This window comes from Grampus griseus (genome assembly GCF_964374135.1).
Source record: "Grampus griseus genome assembly, chromosome: 6".
In the NCBI taxonomy this organism is placed as follows: Eukaryota; Metazoa; Chordata; class Mammalia; order Artiodactyla; family Delphinidae; genus Grampus; species Grampus griseus.
The window spans coordinates 95,418,092-95,440,630 of record NC_139000.1 but is presented as its reverse complement, the minus strand read 5'-3'; the positions used below and the strand labels follow the sequence as shown (position 1 = coordinate 95,440,630).

The 22,539-nt window shown below is 39.2% G+C and overlaps 1 protein-coding gene across 1 annotated transcript in view; it reads left to right on the top strand.

The window, feature by feature from the left end:
* The window catches only part of SPTLC1 (serine palmitoyltransferase long chain base subunit 1), a 74,912-nt gene that overhangs the window by 26,818 nt on the left and 25,555 nt on the right, over nt 1-22,539 (top strand). Inside the window, exons 5-6 of the mRNA XM_082657546.1 lie at nt 305-377; nt 16,510-16,642. Of these exons, the coding sequence (XP_082513672.1) occupies nt 305-377; nt 16,510-16,642 (206 nt within the window). The remainder of the gene's footprint in view (nt 1-304; nt 378-16,509; nt 16,643-22,539) is intronic.

Sequence of the window (22,539 nt, the reverse complement as noted above, 5' to 3'; positions counted from 1 at the left end):
GGGATTGTGGGCCAGTAAACATTTTTTGAGGAAAGACCTGTGCCCACAAATGCCAGAAAGTACGAATGCATTGAGTTAACCAGGTTTTAATGATCAAGCTAATATAACTTTTCCATGTTTTAAGTCGTATACCTAAGTCTTCCCATCCCTCTTTTCTTTATATCCTGTTAGAATTGTCTTAGTACTAAGAAAGGAAAAGCCAGGGTACTGGGGAGCTATGTGGGTTAAAGAATAGGAAATGTCATTTTTAAACTATTAAAGATATATTATTACAGTCTAATTTTTTTTTTTTACTTTCACAAAGGCAGCAGCTTTGGCATCTCTAAAGAAGTATGGTGTGGGAACTTGTGGACCTAGAGGATTTTATGGCACATTTGGTATGTTTTCTGTCATATTTTTCAGACTACTGCTTTCAAGAATTAAGATTCAGTTTGATTTCAAAACTCCTTGGAAAAGGTATCCTTAATTAGTTGTGGAAATAAGCTGGTGAACTTTCTAGATTTTGTGTTTGAAATCATTGGTAGATGCATTGGTCTGGGGCTGACTGTCCGTTGTGGAGAAGAGTCATAGGTATCTAAGGCACACTGTCTCAGTAGGGTGAAGCCTGAGCTCTTGTTGCATTTGCCCCAGGAGACATGGTGTGAGGAGACTGTTTCTGCTGTGCATGACAGTTGTAAGGGGAAGCATCCGGTTGTGAGTGGCTCTGCTCTTTGTAGTCATGCAGGAACCCAGATTTTCCCTATCTCGTTGCTCTAGGCCTCAGGGCACCATCTTTGTGTGACCGAAGCCAAGTGATGAGTATGGAGGAGCAGGAGTGCAGGGCATTGGTACCTGTTTAGGTGGGCAGGTGGTGGTGCTTATCATTCCGGCCACATTCTGTTGGTGAGAACATTACCCAGGTCATGTCTCCCAGCAGAGGGACTGGAAAATTGCTCTAGCTGGGCAGCCACCACGTGCCGGAAGGAAAGTGAGAACAGATTTGGGGGATGGGGGAGGTCATAGACTGTGTAGCCCTTTTCTTTCTGGAATGAAGACAAAGGATCATTGATTTCCTTGTGTGTGGATGACCTGGAGATGGGCTAACTACATATTAGGATGAGAGTGTGATTTCAAACACGATGAACTCCCTAAATCAGGGTCATCAAAGAAGACCCTGGAATTTTATGGTGGTTTTTTATTAAATGTATATTGTTCTTTGCTTCTGAAAATTTCAAAAATGTTGTTAAATAATTTTCCAAATAAGTATATTACTGGAAATAACATTCTGGTTTACAAAATGTCAGAGGGTGGGGACAGTGGGGCCAGGCAAGTCTCTTTTGTCTTCTCTACTCATTTTCATTTCTGGGTCTTTGTTTTTTTCACTTTAACAGTTAAGATGTTTTTATTTAAGGGAGCACCTTTCTTTATCCCTTAGCTAATTTAGTGGTTAAATTATTTTTATTGGAAACAGATGATGGGAGTTGGTGTCCAAGAATCCTACAGTTGGAAAGGATCTTTAAAATCTTGTATTCCAGCATCCCAGCTATTCAGAAGAAGAACAGAAAGCTCAGAGAGGTTAAGTGACTTCCTCATGGTCACATAGCTAATTAATTTCAGCCCTAAAACTAGAAAATAAGTATTCTGATTTGCAATATTAATGGCAAGATCAAAGACTTAAAAGAGCTCAGATCAGAGGCTCCCTCTTTCCTCTAGCCTAGTGCAAACATGATTTGTTTGCCTGCTTTTTACTGGTAGGGTATTATTTCCTTCATAAGAATTAGAAAACTAAAAAAGGCATTTTTTTTACAAAGTTGTTTGTTGTAATCTGATCAACAAGGCTTTCTTTCCATGATCTGCTTGTGGGGTAAAGAAATTGCTTTCTTAAAAGCCTCTCTTTCTAGTAGATCTTATTTGCATGTGTGGCCTTGGCTCTTGCTCAGGAGTTAATCTGAGAAGACTGATAAGAGATTTATTGCTAAATTTAGAGAAAAAAAAGTTTCAAATCTTCAAGACCAGTTTTCCCAGAACTATGGAAATATGTTGTTTTAATTGCCCAGTCAGTTTTTCATTTGGATCACCTGAAATATGTGTAATAGGATGCTGTGTGCCTCCAAACTTGGGGGGGGGGGGATCTTTAATGATTTTTAAATTAATTTTTTTAATTTAAATATAGTTGATGTACAATATTACATTAGTTTCAGGTGTAGTATATAGTGATCTGACATGCATACATTATGAAATGATCACCATGGAGTCTAGTAACCGTCTGTCCCCAAAGTTATTACAATATTTTTGGCCATATTCCTTATGCTGTGTGTTACATCACCATTGCTTATTTATTTTATAACTGGAGCTTTGTACCTCTTAATCCCCTACACCTAATTTTCCCCACCCCTGATCCCCTTTCCCTCTGGCAACCACCCCTTTGTTCTGTGTATCTATGAGTCTGTTTTCATTTTGTTTGTTTTGTTTTTTAGAGTCCACATATTAGTGAGATCATATGCTATTTGTCTTTCTCTGTCCAACTTATTTCATTTTTCATAAAACCCTCTTGATCCATCCTAAATTAATTTTCTTGATTGAATAATTCAATCCAAGATATAAACCTCAAAGATTTAAAGAGATAGTGAAGTCTTCTCCCCACTGCCATTCCACCCCCAAAAAAGACAGCTACTCTCAGTAGTTTCTTGTTCATTCTTCCAGGCTTTTTTCAGTGTGTGCAAACCACTTCCATACATTTCCCCCCCAGTTTTACAAAAATGGTAGCATACCACATACATGTGGTGTGCTGTTCAAGTGCGTTTTAAATTTAAATTGGATTTGATCTTTCAAGTGTCTGAATGGGCCACCAGAGTCAATATAATGAACACATAGTTGTGTATTAGCTACTCTGTGAACTACATTATTGGTCACTGTGTCATCCTTATCCTAATGTAGTCAAAGGTTCAAACAGACTGTGGTATCCGGACAAAGGTTGAAGGTTAATTTGCACTGTGATGGTTTTGTAATAAGACACCAAACCTACAGCTTGGAGTAATGTGTATTGTTTTCTGAGTACATTGTCCTTCCTGTAAACTTGTTTTGTTCCTTTTCAACAGTTGCCCATGCTTGCTTATCATCTTTTTTCCTTTCTTGATGTGTATATAGTATGTATTTTTACTTGGTTTTCCAACAGGGTATTTTCTATGTTTTTCCTTATTCTGGAACTAATCACTTATATTACTGTAGTTGTATTAAATTACCTTGAAATTTCAGTGTTAGATAAGTTCAAGAAGATACTTGAGGTCAGCTAAGGCTATATTTTAAATCTCTAAAATACCCTTGGGACTTCCCTGGTGGCGCAGTGGTTAAGAATCCGCCTGCCAATCCAGGGGACACAGGTTCAAGCCCTGGTCCAGGAAGATCCCACATGCCACGGAGCAACTAAGCTTGTGCGCCATGACTACTGAAGCCCGCGTGCCTAGAGCCCGTACTCTGCAACAAAGAGTAGCTCCCACTAGCCACAACTAGAGAAAGCCTGCACACAGCAATGAAGACCCAACGCAGCCAAAAATAAATAAATAAATTTATTTTAAAAATAAAATAAAATACCCTCTATAATTAAATTATTCTAAATATTTAGATATTTGCCCTTTGTACTGAGCATTAAAGCAGAAGTGAACTTCCCTTTCCTCTCATTTTAGTAGCTTGTGTGTGAGGCTAGGGTCTCTTTCCCAGGCCCACCAATAGGTTGCTTTTGATTTTGGCTTTTTCTTTTCCTGGAAGTACTAATATCACTCAGGCGTCTGTTTTCAGTGATGAAAATGCTCTGTCTTCTAGCTCTTTTCTCAACTTTTCAGATAGTGAATGAAAATCACTTACTGGAAAAGTAAATTTCCTTATTAAAACATTTTCTGTTTATTATTTCATAGTAACATATTAGATGGTACTGGATGATTAACACAAAAAAAGAAAATTGACAGTTGAATTAAAATTCTTCTAGTTTCTTAGGCTAAATGTTCTCCTGCCTCCTAAAGGCCCAGCAGGTTCTTAAAATAGTCTTGTAAGGACTGTGTGGATCAGAAGTGTTTCCACCTTCTCATCTTATCGTTTTAATGTGTAGTTTAGAATCAGTCAAGTGATTTTATCAGGTTGTGGAGCCTTCCTTTCCTCTAAGGCTAATGGGGTCCCTGTGCACTTTGATAGTTTCTCTTGTTGAACCTCTCTGATTGTTTTGTTTGTAATGCATTCAGATCTCATTTACATGTGGTTTATCCCTGTGCCTGGGATCTGCTTTGCATACATGATGCCTACTTGATTCTTTGGTCTTAAACTAAATCAAAAGACAATTAGTGGCAGTTTCATGGTGAGAGATAGTGGCATATAATTGTGTTCTAGAGCCAATAGTGAACAATTGTTCATTTGTTTATTTTAAAAAATATTTTCTCTCTGTTGTAGGACCATGAATGCATGTTTTAGTAGGAAGGGCATTTGGTCATAAAATTCTTAGATCTGCCACTTCTTCCTACCAGTCATGGAATTGTAGTTTTCACAGTGTAGGCAGGGAATCATCTTTGTTGCACAACTTAGAACATTTTGGTAAGAATAAGATACTGTATGTGAAAACATTCTGGAAAACATTCAGCACTGTTTTTAACGTTTTAATGAGTACATAGGTGACATTTGTACTTTTAAGAAAATTGTCCAAGTCTCAAGGGATTTAAAAAAAGTCTGCAGGGCTTCCCTGGTGGCGCAGTGGTTGAGAGTCCGCCTGCCGGTGCAGGGGACATGGGTTCGTGCCCCGGTCTGGGAAGATCGCACATGCCGTGGAGCGGCTGGGGGAGTGAGCCATGGCCACTGAGCCTGCGCGTCCGGAGCCTATGCTCTGCAATGAGAGAGGCCACAACAGTGAGAGGCCCGCGTACCGCAAAAAAAAAAAAAAAAAAGGTATGTAACACAAAAATATGGAGATTTTAAGAGAAAATATAGTTGGTTGTTTTTAAACTGTTCTAAAGTTGGGTATTTTATAGTCTTTCCTCTGAAAAACAATCAAGAAGGCCATAATACCTCTTTTTATTCTGATAAATATGAACTTGAATAAGTGGCTTTAATATAAGATAGTTCTTTAATATCCAGGATTTGGATAACGTAATTAGCAGATAGCGTACCTTTTTTCCTTATAAAAGATTACTCTTTTTTGGAGGGGGAAAGCTTCGGAGCCCCGGAGGAGAGCACAGCAACAGGGGTGCAGAGGGCAAAGTGGAGAGATTCCCGCACAGAGGATTGGTGCCGAACGGCACTAACCAGCCCGAGAGGCTTATCTGCTCACCTGCCGGGGCAGGTGGGGGTGGGAGCTGAGGCTCGGGCTTCAGTCAGAGCGGAAGGAGAGGACTGGAGTTAGCGGCATGAACACAGCCTCCAGGGGGTTAGTGCACCACGGCTAGCCAGGAGGGAGTCCGGGGAAAAGTCTGGACCTGCCAAAGAGGCAAGAGACTTTTTCTTCCCTCTTTGTTTCCTGGTGCGTGAGGAGAGGGGATTAAGAGCGCTGCTTAAAGGAGCTCCAGAAACGGGCATGAGCCGTGGCTAAAAGCGCAGACCCCAGAGACGGGCATGAGACGCTAAGGCTGCTGCTGCCGCCACCAAGAAGCCTGTGTGCGAGCACAGGTCACTATCCATACCCCCCTTCTGGGGAGCCTGTGCAGCTCGCCACTGCCAAGGTCCCAAGATCCAGGGACAACTTCCCTGGGAGAACACACAGCACGCCTCAGTCTGGCGCAATGTCACGCCAGCCTCTGCCGCCGCAGGCTCGCCCCGCACTCCGTACCCCTCCCTCCTCCAGGCCTGAGTGAGCCAGAGTCCCCGAAGCAGCTGCTCCTTTAACCTCGTCCTGTCTGAGCGAAGAACAGACGACCTCCGGCGACCTACACGCACAGGCGGGGACAAATCCAAAGCTGAGTCCCGGGAGCTTTGAGAACAAAGAAGAGAAAGGGAAATCTCTCCCAGCAGCCTCAGAAGCAGCGGATTAAAGCTCCACAATCAACTTGATGTACCCTGCATCTGTGGAATACCTGAATAGACAACGAATCATCCCAAACTGAGGAGGTGGACTTTGAGAGCAAGATTTATTATTTTTTCCCCTTTTCCTCTTTTTGTGACTGGGTATGTGTATGCTTCCTTGTGAGATTTTGTCTGTGTAGCTTTGCTTCCACCATTTGTCCTAGGGTTCTATCCGTCTGGGTTTTTTTTTTTTTTCCTTTTAAAAAAATTTTTTTTTTGTTCTTAATAATTATTTTTTATTTAAATTATTTTATCTTACTTTATTTTATTTTATTTATTTCTTTCCTTCCTTCCCTCCTTCCTTCCTTCCTTCCTTCCTTCCTTCCTTCCTTCCTTCCTTTCTTTCTACTTCTACTAATTCTTTCTTTCTTCTTTCTTTCTACTTTTTCTCCCTTTTATTCTGAGCCGTGTGGATGAAAGGCTCTTGGTGCTGCCGCCATGGGAGAGCCAACTTCAGGACACTGGTCAACAAGACACCTCTCAGCTCCACATAATATCAAACAGCAAAAATCGCCCAGAGATCTCCATCTCAACACCAGCACCCCGCTTCACTCAACGGCCAGCAAGCTACAGTGTGGGACACCCTATGCCAAACAGCTAGCAAGACAGGAACACAACCCCACCCATTAGCAGAGAGGCTGCCTAAAATCATAATAAGTCCACAGACACCCCAAATCACACCACCAGACGTGGACCTGCCCACCAGAAAGACAAGATCCAGCCTCATCCACCAGAACACAGGCACTAGTCCCCTCCACCAGGAAGCCTACACAACCCACTGAACCAACTTAGCCACTGGGGACAGACACCAAAAACAACAGGAATTACAAACCTGCAGCATACAAAAAGGAGACCCCAAACACAGTAAGATAAGCAAAATGAGAAGACAGAAGAACACACAACAGATGAAGGAGCAAGATAAAAACGCACCAGACCTAACAAATGAAGAGGAAATAGGCAGTTTAACTGAAAAAGAATTCAGAATAATGATAGTAAAGATGATCCAAAATCTTGGAAATAGAATAGAAAAAATGCAAGAAACATTTAACAAGGACCTAGAAGAACTAAAGATGAAACAAGCAACGATGAAAAACACAATAAATGAAATTAAAAGTACTCTAGGGCTTCCCTGATGGCGCAGTGGTTAAGAATCCGCCTGCCAATGCCGGGGACACAGGTTCGAGACCTGGTCTGGGAAGATCCCACATGCCGTGGAGTAACTAAACCAGTGTGCCATGAACCTGTGCTCTAGAGCCTGCAAGCCACAGCTACTGAAGCCTGCACACCTAGAGCCCGTGCTCCGCAACAAAGCCACAGCAATGAGAAACCCTCGCACCACAATGAAGAGTAGCCCCTGCTCGCTGCAACTAGAGAAAGCCCACGCGCAGCAACAAAGACCCAATTCAGCCAAAAATAAATAAATTTATTTTTTTAAAAAAATACTCTAGGGCTTCACTGGTGGCACAGTGGTTGAGAGTCCGCCTGCCAATGCAGGGGACGCGGGTTCGTGCCCCGGTCCGGGAGGATCCCGCATGCCACGGAGCGGCTGGACCTGTGAGCCATGGCCGCTGAGCCTGTGCGTCCGGAGCCTGTTGCTCCGCAGCGGGAGAGGCCACAACGGTGAGAGGCCCGCGTACCACAAAAAAAAAGAAAAAATACTCTAGATGGGATCAATAGCAGGACAACTGAGGCAGAAGAACGGATAAGTGACCTGGAAGATAAAATACTGGAAATAACTACTGCAGAGCAAAATAAAGAAAGAAGAATGAAAAGAACTGAGGACAGTCTCAGAGATCTCTGGGCCAACATTAAACGCACCAACATTTGAATTATAGGGGTTCCAGAAGAAGAAGAGAAAAGAAAGGGACTGAGAAAATATTTGAAGAGATTATAGTTGAAAACTTCCCTAATATGGAAAAGGAAATAGTTAATCAAGTCCAGGAAGCACAGAGAGTCCCATACAGGATAAATGCAAGGAAAAATACGCCAAGACACATATTAATCAAACTGTCAGAAATTAAATATAAAGAAAACATATTAAAAGCAGCAAGGGAAAACAACAAATAACACACAAGGGAATCCCCATAAGGTTAACAGCTGATCTTTCAGCAGAAACTCTGCAAGGCAGAAGGAACTGGCAGGACATATTTAAAGTGATGAAGAAGAAAAACCTGCAACCAAGATTACTCTACCCAGCAAGGATCTCATTCAGATTTGATGGAGAAATTAAAGCCTTTACAGACAAGCACAAGCTGAGAGAGTTCAGCACCACCAAACCAGCTTTTCAGCAAATGCTAAAGGAACTTCTCTAGGCAAGATACACAAGAGAAGGAAAAGACTTAACAATAACGAACCCAAAGCAATTAAGAAAATGGGAATAGGAACATACATACCGATAATTACCTTAAATGTAAATGGACTAAATGCTCCCACCAAAAGACACAGATTGGCTGAATGGATACAAAAACAAGACCCATGTATATGCTGTCTACAAGAGACCCACTTCAGACCTAGAGACACATACAGACTGAAAGTAAGGAGATGGAAAAAGATATTCCATGCAAATGGAAACCAAAAGAAAGCTGGAGTAGCAATTCTCGTATCAGACAAAATAGACTTTAAAATAAAGACTATTAGAAGAGACAAAGAAGGACACTACATAATGATCAAGGGATTGATCCAAGAAGAAGATATAACAATTGTAAATATTTATGCACCTAACATAGGAGCACCTCAATACATAAGGCAAATACTAACAGCCATGAAAGGGGAAATCGACAGTAACACATTCATAGTAAGGGACTTTAACACCCCACTTTCACCAATGGACAGATGCAAGATGAAAATAAATAAGGAAACACAAGCTTTAAATGATACATTAAACAAGATGGACTTAATTGATATTTATAGGACATTCCATCCAAAAACAACAGAATACACATTTTTCTCAAGTGCTCATGGAACATTCTCCAGGATAGATCATATCTTGGGTCACAAATCAAGCCTTGCTAAATTTAAGAAAATTGAAATTTTATCAAGTATCTTTTCCAACCACAACACTATGAGACTAGATATCAATTACAGGAAAAGTTCTGTAAAAAATACAAACACATGGAGGCTAAACAATACACTACTTAATAACGAAGTGATCACTGAAGAAATCAAAGAGGAAATTAAAAACTACCTAGAAACAAATGATAATGGAGACACGACGACCCAAAACTTATGGGATGCAGCAAAAGCAGTTCTAAGAGGGACGTTTATAGCAATACAATCCTACCTTAAGAAACAGGAAACATCTTGAATAAACAACCTAACCTTGCACCTAAAGCAATTAGAGAAAGAAGAACAAAAAACCCCCAAAGTTAGCAGAAGGAAAGAAATCATAAAGATCATATCAGAAATAAATGAAAAATAAATGAAGGAAACGATAGCAAAGATCAATAAAACTAAAAGCTGGTTCTTTGAGAAGATAAACAAAATTGATAAACCATTAGCCAGACTCATCAAGAAAAAGAGGGAGAAGACTCAAATCAATAGAATTAGAAATGAAAAAGGAGAAGTAACAACTGACACTGCAGAAATACAAAAGATCATGAGAGAGTACTACAAGTAACTCTATGCCAATAAAATGGACAACCTGGAAGAAATGGACAAATTCTTAGAAAGGCACAACCTGCCAAGACTGAATCTGGAAGAAATAGAAAATTTGAAGAGACCAGTCACAAGCACTGAAATTGAAACTGTGATTAAAAATCTTCCAACAAACAAAAGCCCAGGACCAGATGGCTTCACAGGCGAATTCTATCAAACATTTAGAGAAGAGCTAACACCTATCCTTCTCAAACTCTTCCAAAATATAGCAGAGGGAGGAACACTCCCAAACTCATTCTACGAGGCCACCATCACCCTGATACCAAAACCGGACAAAGACGTCACAAAGAAAGAAAACTACAGGCCAATATCACTGATGAACATAGATGCAAAAGTCCTCAACAAAACACTAGCAAACAGAATCCAACAGCATTAAAAGGATCATACACCATGATCAAGTGGGGTTTATTCCAGGAATGCAAGGATTCATCAGTATATGCAAAGCAATCAATGTGATACACCATATTAACAAATTGAAGAAGAAAAAACATACGATCATCTAAACAGATGCAGAGAAAGCTTTTGACAAAATTCAACACCCATTTATGATAAAAACCCTGCAGAAAGTAGGCATAGAGGGAACTTTCCTCAACATAATAAAGGCCATATATGACAAACCCACAGCCAACATTGTCCTCAGTGGTGAAAAAATGAAACCATTTTCACTAAGACCAGGAACAAGACAAGGTTGCCCACTCTCACCACTATTATTCAACATAGTTTTGGAAGTTTTTGCCACAGCAATCAGAAGAAAAAGAAATAAAAGGAATCCAAATCGCAAAAGAAGAAGTAAAGTTGTCACTGTTTGCAGATGACATGATACTATACGTAGAGAATCCTAAAGATGCTACCAGAAAACTACTAGACCTAATCAATGAATTTGGTAAAGTAGCAGGATACAAAATTAATGCACAGAAATCTCTGGCATTCCTATGCACTAATGGTGAAAAATCTGAAAGTGAAATTAAGAAAACACTCCCATTTACAATTGCAACAAAAAGAATAAAATATCTAGGAATAAACCTACCTAAGGAGAACTGTATGCAGAAAATTATAAGACACTGTTGAAAGAAATTAAAGATGATACAAATACGTGGAGAGATATACCATGTTCTTGGATTGGAAGAATCAACATTGTGAAAATGACTCTACTACCCAAAGCAATCTACAGATTCAATGCAATCCCTGTCAAACTACCACTGGCATTTTTCACAGATCTAGAACAAAAAATTTCACAATTTTGTATGGAAACACAAAAGACCCCGAATAGCCAAAGCAATCTTGAGAACCAAAAATGGAGCTGGAGGAATCAGGCTCCCTGACTTCATACTATACTACAAAGTGACAGTAATCAAGACAGTATGGTACTGGCACAGAAACAGAAAGATAGATCAATGGAACAGGATAGAAAGCGCAGTGATAAACCCACGCATATATGGTCACCTTATCTTTGATAAAGGAGGCAGGAATGTACTTTGGAGAAAGGACAGCCTCTTCAATAAGTGGTGCTGGGAAAACTGGACAGGTACATGTAAAAGTATGAGATTAGATCACTCCCTAACACCATACACAAAAATAAGCCCAAAATGCATTAAAAACCTAAATATAAGGCCAGAAACTATCAAACTCTTAGAGGAAAACATGGGCAGGACACTCTATGACATAAATCACAGCAAGATCCTTTTTGACCCACCTCCTAGAGCAGTGGAAATAAAAACAAAAATAAACAAATGGGACTAATGAAACTTCAAAGCTTTTGCACAGCAAAGGAAACCATAAACAAGACCAAAAGACAACACTCAGAATGGGAGAAAATATTTGCAAATGAAGCGACTGACAAAGGATTAATCTCCAAAATTTATAGGCAGCTCATGCAGCTCAATGACAGAAAACCAAACAACCCAATCCAAAAATGGGCAGAAGCCCTAAATAGACATTTCTCCAAAGAAGATATACAGACTGCCAACAAACACATGAAAGAGTGCTCAACATCGTTAATCATTAGAGAAATGCAAATCAGAACTACAATGAGATATCATCTCACACCAGTCAGAATAGCCATCATCAAAAAATCTACAAGCAATAAATGCTGGAGAGGGTGTGGAGAAAAGGGAACCCTCTTGCACTGCTGGTGGGAATGTGAATTGGTACAGCCACTATGGAGAACAGTATGGAGGTTCCTTAAAAAACTACAAATAGAACTACCATATGACCCAGCAATCCCACTACTGGGCATATACCCTGAGAAAACCATAATTCAAAAAGAGTCATGTACCAAAATGTTCATTGCAGCTCTATTTACAATAGCCCGGAGATGGAAACAACCTAAGTGTCCATCATCGGATGAATGGATAAAGAAGATGTGGCACATATATACAATGGAATATTACTCCGCCATAAAAAGAAACGAAATTGAGCTATTTGTAATGAGGTGGATGGACCTAGAGTCTGTCATACAGAGTGAAGTAAGTCAGAAAGAGAAAGACAAATACCGTATGCTAACACATATGTATGGAATTTAAGGAAAAAAATGTCATGAAGAACCTAGGGGTAAGACAGGAATAAAGACACAGACCTAGTTGAGAATGGACTTGAGGATATGGGGAGGGGGAAGGGTAAGCTGTGACAAAGCGAGAGTGGCATGGACATATATACACTACTAAATGTAAAATAGATTGCTAGTGGGAAGCAGCCGCATAGCACAGGGAGATCAGCTTGGTGTTTTGTGACCACCTAGAGGGGTGGGATAGGGAGAGTGGGAGGGAGGGAGATGCAAGAGGGAAGAGATATGGGAACATATGTATATGTATAACTGATTCACTTTGTTGTAAAGCAGAAACTAACACCATTGTAAAGCAGTTATACTCCAGTAAAGATGTAAAGAAAAAAAAATCAGATAAAGTAGGATGACAAGGAAAGTAAAAATCCTATGATAGATTTATAATCTACACTGAAAGACAATCTCCCTAAATCTCATTAAAAAAAAAGCTTATTTTTATTCTACAAATATTGAGTTAGTTGAACAAACACCAGCATGTTGCTTTTTCCATGCCAGACATTGTTCTGAGTGTTTTATAAGCATTCTCTTGCAGTTCTCCTAACAGTCCTTTGAGGCAGGTAGAACTGTTAACCATTTGACAGAGGAAGGACTGAGAGGCACAGAGCAGTTTTGGGCCTGTCCATGGTTCAGACCTGGCAATGAGGGAGCCCAGATCTGAACCCCCTGTGATGACTGCCATGGCCAGGCCTTGTGTTTGGTGTGGGGCATCCTGCCCTGGCCTTGCCTCCCGTCTCTTACATTCTGGTGAGGGAGCAGGTGCCAGAAAGGGCAACAAGTGCTGAGAAGACACAGAGGCTTTCTGGTCACCTTCCTCCGTGGCCTCTTGCCTACCCTATTGGTTCCTAGCAGTGAATTAGAGAATGACGCGTGCAAAGCTGTGGCACTAATTGTTTAAATGGATCATACACACAGAAGATAGGCATCCAAAGTCAAAGAACGTGCCCTGGCAGTTTTTCTGTTTGCTGCCTCCCCCGCCTTTGGGTTAAGAGTTTCTTCATTGCAGAGTAGCTATCAGACATCAAAAGATGTTATGCAACTGTCCGTGTTTACCTGTCACAAAACCTGCTTTGCACGGCTGACATCCCCTAAAACCCAGTGTCTTTAGATAGGAGGAGGAAAGGCCCATCTTTTTTAAACTTTTGGGACTAGGCAAGAACCAGTAAGTCATTGATTTATTGTAAAGAGATTCTTCTTACCACTTTATGGCAATGACATAAAAATGGCTATGAGTATGTATAATGAGAATACTAACATAATTTTTATCAACTGGGTAGCTAACTCTAAAGCCCTAAAACAAAGCCAAGATTGTTTTACTGTTTTATTGCTAATCAATGAAGAGAGTCATTTAGAGCTACAGAATGATTTAAAATCCTTTTTTGTAGTTGCCAAAAACAGTTTGTCTGTATAGCATAGCTATGTGTCTGTAAACATAGCATGTTTTTTTCTTTTTAAAATGTAGATATTGAATGAGAGCAATTCACTGTGGCTTGGGTTGTCCATCTGCTAGCTAAATTGTTGAGATTTGGGGTAGATGATTCCCAGTTTAGAGGCAGCATTGTAATTTGAAGGAGGCCTCCTATGGGGGACCTGCCCTCCTGTCTCATCAGAAGTGAGAGGCAACAGAATGGTGGGGACGTATCTGTAGGCAGGGTGCTCAGAGAGCACTAACAAAGAGGAAAGGAAGATATGCCTGAGACACGCCCATGCTCAGCTGCATGGAGGTAGCTGGTTCTCTGGTGCTTTGCTGCTTTCCTCGTTCTTGCCAGACTTTGCCTGCCACATTTCCCTGGCAGCATATCTCGTGGAAGGGCGGGCAGTCAGGAGCAAGATCAAGTCTTCAGACTTGGTGGTGTTGGTGTCACAGATTTGATGCTTGAAGAGCTAAGCACTCTTTTGGTACCATTTTGATCAACCGGGATGCATTCTTCTAAACGTTATTGTGAAATCTCATATTTATTTAATGTTGATCTAATGAAAGTGTCACTTCTATAAAAATGACTACCTGATTGGTAATGGAAATAAAGTGGTATTTCATGTGTTTTTTATGTAATAAACTATGTTGGTATACATTTTAACTTATAAATGGGAAGAAGCATGCCTAGTTGTTTATCATTACTTGATGGGATAAATTGGAATGGGATAAATAGTTCATTTTCACAATTCTGTATCATCCTTTAAGAAGTCTACAAATGAAGTGTCTTCAATTTATTTTATTATTTGGATATTGCTGCTAAATTTTCTAATTCCTCACTACACCTCTCTTGCCATCAAATTGAGATTTAGTTCGGACCCTCTGTGTCTTCTCATCTGTCACTCAATAGCTGGCGCCCACCCCAGCAGCCTTTGGTTCACAATCGAGGGACCTGTGTGCCTTTAGTCAGAAGTCACTGTGAACGTGTTGTAGTTCTGAGTGTAGAAGGGGCCCAAGTGCTTCAGACCAGGGGACTGAAGGCACAGCTTAGCCTTGTATCTGCCCCTCTGGGCTCCGAGTTCTCCATTGACAGCTGCCAGGTGCCTCTCTTAGCTGTCTCACCTTGTCAAGTGGCAGAAACCCTATATTTCTCTTTGATCCAGTGCTTATCAGAGTATTTTTATGTGATACTTACTAAATGTTTGATTAACAATTGAATGAGATTGTTGGACAGCCCTCATTTAACTACTTTTTAAAATATAGTCCTTTGTGAAGTTGTATCTTTTATAATTCTTAAATTTGTCTTTTACTAGTTAAAAGCATCACAATAAGATTAACTTGCCTCTGATAAATCAGTGAGTGGGTTTACAGATTTTAGACACTTTATTCACATGTTCTAAAAAGTTGTTTGTTCCTGTTGCTAAACTGACCTTACTCACTTGTTCCTTCCTGGAAGTTGGTGGAAATCTCACACTTAACAACTAACCAGGTCTCTGTTGGAAATATTTAGTCCACTCACTGTCCAGCCTTGTATCCAGCTGGGTTAAGTTGTTTCTTTTGTATATCTCAGTCCCTCAGGTCTTTTCCCTCTCTCCCTTCTCACCGGGAATGTCTCTGATAGGGAGGGGCATACTTGGAGGGAAGGCTGATGCTGAAGGGGTCTTCTGGAGCGAGGCTCCCAGCCACAGATCCTCGACATCTGGGCCGGAGGGCTCTGCCGGGCCATCGGCCCTCTCCACCACCCCTCACTGGGGAACGTCTGGGTCCCCTGCCACTGCCTCCACTTCTGAGTTCCCCTCGGTGGACATGGCACGGCTCTGAAAGTCTGCCTTTACTCCTCAGAGTTTCTCGTTTCTCCCATGAAGCTCCAAGGCTGGAGGGGCCTGGCTGCATCCTTCCTGTATCAACTTCTGAGTTCTTTTTGCGCAGAGCATGTGGTAAAACTCTGATCTTGTTCTCCAGACTTGGGTCCTGCTGTAGTTAAAAGAACTAAAGAAGGTTTAAAAAATTTTTCTCTCTCTTGGGTAATGCCTCATTTTCAGACACTTCGAAGTTTTCCAGTTCACAGCCAGCTGGTACACTATTTATTTTAGACATCGCTGGTCCCTCCATCCCAGGGTGTGAAGCCTCATGGCTTAGCCTGGGAAGGTGAAAGGCTATATGGAACCATGATGTAAGAGAGAAAAAAAATACCAGTTTAATAATTACAATTTATCCCTATAATTACATCAACATTCTTCTTAAGCTGCTTCCATAAAAGGACCATATTTCTCTTTGTACTATACGTTTGAATTCACCAGTACACTTAAAAAGAAATTCAGACAGAAACTCAGTCCTGCAGAGTGATGGCAGGTGCCACAACTAAGTGCTGACACAAACTGTTAGAGGAGTGACCACCACAACTGAAAAAGTTCCTCTCTCTTGATGCAGAGTATGTGGGGTTCTTTTTAACTTAACTACTTTTCTTTTTTCTTTCTTTTCCTTTTAAAAGCTGGTTGACAGTTGTCTTAGTGCCTGGTTTGGTCACTTCTACTAAAATGCAAAAAGGTGTTAATAAATTAATGTCGTACATTGGTAAAGTCTTGGCATTTTTGGTTGAGGGAAGTTAAAGCAGACAAGGTCACTGGACCTTGAATTCTTATTGCTAGAGTGATATAAAAGCAAAACCTAGAGTCAGAGCTGTCCCAGTCACATATTTATAGACAAATGAGTAGCTGATTCAGTTCACAGAGTACAGAAACAGTTTTGGCCCAGAATTATCTTAGACAATATTAACAACTAAACTGCTTATGTTATTTTATTTATTCTTTAGTCAAAGAAAAAGAATTATAAGACAGTTTAACCATTTGACTTTTTACTCTTGAACTAGATGTGCACTTGGATTTGGAAGACCGCCTGGCAAAATTTATGAAGACAGAAGAAGCCATTATATACTCATATGGGTTTGCCACCATAGCCAGTGCTATTCCTGCTTACTCTAAGAGAGGGGACATTGTGTTTGTGTAAGTAATCTTTACTGACATTTCTTACCAGAATTCCTTTGGAAATAATATTGGCCCTCCTAGAGAATTCCTTTGTTAGAGGTCATCTGCCTAAAATAATATTGACTTTTTTTTTTTTTTCATTTTTAAAGAAATATATAGTCACCCAGCCAAGTAGTTCTGCAGAATTAGTGAGACCTCCACTGGAGGGATGCCTTAAAGTGTCGATGCTTCGTTATCTGCCATTATGATTTTATTTATTGATGTTGAGAAGGCCAAACTTATGTAGGAGGGGGCCAGCCGTCTGCTTTCCCTGTGCAGCTCTGTGACAGTGTGGTGTCCTTGTGAGTCCATGGTCATAACCCACCTAGTCACTCACACTACCTGATAAAGTCACTCCACTTCTCAGCACCCTCGCTGCGACTCTTGGTCTCTGCTGATCTTGCTTCATGGCTTGTTAAGAATATAGAAGTCATGAGTTGCAGACTTCCTTAACTGTCCAGGAACAAATCTACACACTTGCATACATGTGCACTAGATGTATGGTGTTGCTTTTTACTGTGGAGGGGAAGAGCAGAGAGGAGTAGAGTGAGGGCTGGCATAGCCCAGGCAGCTGGTTATACCCATCAGAAGCACCTGCCACTAGCCCGAGCCTCTGTTATCTTTTGAGTGGACTATTAAATGACTCTCTTAATTTAGGTCTCAGAGTGACTTTTGTTTCCTCTTTTCCTTTTTGACACCATATCCAGACACTCCATTTAAGAGCTTCCATTGTTCCTAAAATAAATATCCAAGTTCTTATTATGATCTTGTACATTCTAGACTGCTGTTTTAGACCCATTTTCTACCATTTTCCCTTAGGTGGTCATGCTGTGTAGCCTTACCAGCCTTATATGCTAGTTTCCTCTCAAGGCCTTTGCATGTGCTAAGACCCTGAGTCCCTATGCCTAGAACATTGTTCCTCCTCTCATCTCCTGCTTAATTCCTGCTCATCCTGCACATATACCACCTCTGCAGGAAAGCCTTTCCCAAGCTCTCAGACCAGGTCAAGACCCCTTGCTGCATGTGGAGAAAATTTTACAGCCAGAGGAGTTTGGTATCCTTGTGAATCCATGACCATGTAGGCACTTACATGCCTGTCAAAATCAGTTTCTCAAGCCTCCCTTAACTTATATATGTAGGTGTGGGCATGTGTGCTCATGTGCACCCGTACCCTCTGCTCTTGGCTCATCTTGCCTCACACTCACTGTACTCTTTTATAGCACATTCAACAGTTTATACCAGCCCATTGCCTAGGATAGCATGTGCCATTTAGTGGTGCTCAATAAATACCTTCAGTAAGAGAATGAATGGAGGCTGGAGCTCAGAAGAGGGGTCCAAGTGACTGGACTTCAGAGCCAGGCTTACCTCGGTCCCTGTACCATCCTGCTGCTTCTCACTTACTGTCGGAGCACCTGTAGTGCAACAAGCTCAAGCACACGCTGCAGGGCTGGCTCTTCCTAGGGGTTTTCAGCGTGCTTGTGTCCCATTCTTCCCCACAGCCCTGTGACAGTTACCTGGGAGCACTCCAGCACATGGCCTGGAGTAGAATTGTTTCCCAATGTGACCATGAAAATGAATGTTTCTATTAATTTCTTGCACATAGTTTAAAAAATCAATAATAATAAAGACTCATCACAAATTTGAGAGCCAGTGATTTAAACAGTGATTCTAGTTTTTTAATAAAGCATAGTTGCAGACAACTACAATACAGTGTCAGCCAATGTCGCTTTATACAAGCCCCCACCATAAATTCCTTTTTGAGTTTAAAGTCCAGAAAAAGTTTACAGTTACAGTTGAACTTGTATGCTTCCTTTGTCAGATAATAAATACTATGTTGTCCTTTTGGTTTTCACTGCTAGGAAACCTAGTCTAAACTCACTTTCAAACCTTATGCCTGGTGTCTTAGAACTTCAGTTTCTAGTGAGCCATTAGACAACTTAATTATTCCCTTATACATAATTTTAAATATTCCACCTGAAATTCATTTGAAAGTAGGAACGCTAGAGTTAAAAATGGTGTTTAGTAAATTATTTGATAAATTGTTTTTGATAAATTCATTAGGCATAGACTCTATGTTCGATGTTTTATTTTCTTTCTTTTGTAGTAAACAGTGATAATGCTTTGCCGGTAGGTCTCAGAACAATGGTTGTTTATATACGTAAGTTTTTCCTTGTCACTCTGTCTTTTTTATGTTACTTTGTGTACCCTTTTCTAATGAAATGTTTTATATTGAGATAATCGTGGATTCACATACACTTGTAAGAAATAATACAGAAATTTTATGTGCCCTTTACCCAGTCTTCCCCAATGGTCACCTCTTGCAAAAGTGTAATACAGTTTCAAAAGTGGGCTGTTGACATTGATGAAGTCAAGATAATCCCTCTTGTTGCCACACCCATATCCCTTCTGCTCTACCCACTCTTTAACCCCTGGCAGCCACTAATCTATTCTCCATTTCTATAATTTCATCATTTCAAGATTGTTGTACAAATGTAATCATACAGTAGGTAAAACATTTGAGGATTGGCTTTTCTCATTCAGCATTAATTATTTGGAGATTCTCCAGAGTTGTTATATGAATCAAGAGTTTGTGCCTTTTGATTGCTGAGTCATATTCCATGGTATGGATACACCACAGTTTGTTGAACCATTCACCTATTAAGGATATCAGAGCTGTTTCTAGTTTGGGGCTGTTACAAATAAAGGTGCTGTAAATATTCCTGTATAGGTTTTTCTGTGTACATAAGTTTTCATTTCTTTGGGATATATGCCAAGGAATGCAGTTGCTGGTCATAAAGTATTGTGCGTTAAGCTTTTTAAGAAATTGCTAAACTTTACCAGAGTGGCTGTATTATTTTACATTTCCATCAACAGTGTATAAGTGATCTAGTTTCTCCAACATCCTCAGGAGCATTTGGTGTTGTCACTTTTTTTTTTTTTTTAGCCATTCTGATAGGTGTGTACAGATATCTCATTGTAGTTTTAGTCTATATTTCCCTGATGCTACCATACTTACTGTTTTTAGACTTTGGTCTTGGCATCAGGGTAATACTTCATAAAGTCAATTTGAAAGTGTTCCCTCTTATTTTCTGGAGAAACTGTATAAAACTGTTGTTAGTTCTTTAAATGTTTGGTAGAATTCTCCAATAAAAACAGCTGGACCTGGAGTTTTTGGGGGGGGGTTTTGGAAGTATTTTAACTATGAATTTAATTTCCTTAATACTTGTAAGGCTATTCAAATATTGAGTGAGTTGAGGTAGTTTGTGTTTTTCAAGGAGTTGGTCCATTTCTTCTAAATCGTCAAATTTGTATGTGTAGCATTGTTTGTGATAGTCCCTTATTATCCTTCTAATGTCTGCAGATCCCTGTTTCCTTCCTAACTGGTAATTTCTGTCTACTCTCTTTTTTTGTCATTTTTGCTAGAGATTTGTCAATTTTATTGATCTTTTCAAAGAATCAGCTCCTTGTTTCATAGATTTTTCTACATTGTATTTTTGTTTTCATTTCTACTGATTTCTGGTATTATTTCCTGCCTTCTGCTCATTGGAAGTTTAGTTTCCTCTGTCTAGGTTCTTGAGGTGAGAACTTCAATTACTGATTTGAGACTTTTCCTCATTTCTAATGTAGTAGTGCTGTGAATTTCCCTGTCATCACTGCTATAGTTGTGTTCCACAAATTTTGATGTGTTTATTTTCATTTTTGTTTAGTTCATTTCTGTATTTTGTTTCTCTTTAGACTCTCTCTTTGACCCATGAGTTATGTAGAAGTGTGTTGTTTAGTTTCCAGGCATTTGGAAATTTTTAATTTGTTACAGTTTGTTTTATGGCTCATGATGTGGTCTATCTTGGAATATGTTCCATAGTCACTTAAAAAAGAATATTCTGGTAAATACAGAAAAAGGCCACGTGAGGACACCAGTGAGAAGGTATCACTCCATGATAGGACACATGTGATTAATTTCCTTCTTTATACATTTCTGTTTTTCATATTATAGTATTCGATGATCAAATGTTACACTGACCATTATTTTTTAAAAGCCACTGATATGCAAATTAAAAACCAAAAAAACATACAGAACATTCATTTGCCACTTCTATCCTTTAATCCTCTAAGAGAAGCGCTAGTTTTACATGTCGACTTCCTAAGGTATACTTATATAAAAGTTTTAGTGAGACAAAAAGCAATTTACATATGAAACTTTATTTACCTTTTGAGAAAAAAAATGTTTTTGTCATTATCATTAAATAGAAAAAAAATATTCTGCTGAATGGAGTGTTCTATAAATGACAATTAGATCTTTCTAGTTGATGGTGTTATTGAGTTCTTTTATATCCTTGCTGATTTTCTGTTTGGTAGTTCTGTCAGTTGTTGTAATTTGTCAATTTCTTGTTTCACTTTTATTAGTTTTTGTGTCTTTTGTAGCTCTGTTATTTGGTGCATATTTAGGATAAGTTTTCCTGGTTAGTTGATTCTTTTTATCATTATATAACATCCTTCTGTGTCTCTGGTAATTTTCTTTGTTCCAAAGTCTACTTTATCAGATTTTAACATAGGCACTCTGCTTTCCCTTTTGAATGTTTGCATGGTGTGTTTATTGTATGTAATATATATGTATACCCTTACTACCTATATTACTGTATATAACATACATACATATATATAGCATATAACTATATATATATAACTACATGTATACACACACACATTCCCTTACTACCCATCTCATTACATTTGAAGTGAATTTCTTATAGACAGCATGTTTAATCCAATCTGCCACTCCCTGTCTTTAAATTGTATATTTTAGCCATTTACATTTAATGTAATTATTGATATATGGTATCTTAAATCTCCCAATTTTTATTTTTTGTTTCTTATTTGTTCTCTCTGTTTTTTGTTTTCTTTTCTCTTTTTCCTGCCTTTCTCAGGGTTAATTGAATGAGTTTTGGAGTTCCATTTTTATTTATCTCATTTATTTTATTTATTTGTTTTCGAGTGTTTCTCTTTGTATAGTTTTTTAGTCATTGCTCTAAGTATGATGTTATATGTATGCATAAGTTATCACATTCTACGGGTGTTATTGTACCAGTTCAGTTATAGAATCTTTTATCTTCCTTTACATCCCCTTACTCTCCTTATTTATAATACAGTTGTTTTAAGTATTTCCTGTAAACAGTTTGAGAACCACATCAGAGAGTGTTATAATTTTTACTTCAACCATCCAAAATAACTTAGAAAACTCAAGAGGGGAAGAAAAGCCTAGTGTGTTTGTTCATACTCTTTACAGTGTTTTTTCTTCCTTCCTGATAATCTAAGATTCTTTTATTTATTTATTTTTTCTATGTGGAGAGCTTTCTCTAGCCATTCCTTTAGGGGAAGTCAGCTTGGGACAGAGTCTCTTAGTTTTTTTTCAACTGAGAGTGTCTTCTCCCCCTCATTCCTAAAGGATATTTTTGCTAGTTTTGGATTCTTGGTTGCTAGGTCTTTTTTTTCAGCATTTGAAATACATTGGGACACTTTTTTCTGGTGTTAATGGTTCCTTGTTTTTTGTTGTTGTTGTTAATGGTTTCTTATGAGAAATCTACTGTCACTCAAATTGCTTTTCTCTTACAAGTAAGGTGTCATTTTTCTTGTGCTGATTTCAAGATTTTTTTCTTTGTCATTAGTTTTCAGGAGTTTGACTATAATTGTATTGGCATTTATTTGTTTGGGTTTACCTGCAAGAATTTTGCTCAGCTTCTTTAATCTATAGTTTTAAGCCTATTCTTTAATCTATAGGTTTTCAGCCATTATTTCTTTAAGTACCTTTTTAGTCCCACCCTCATTCTCTTTAAAACTCCACAGACTTGAATGCTGCATATTTTATTGTAGTCTCACAG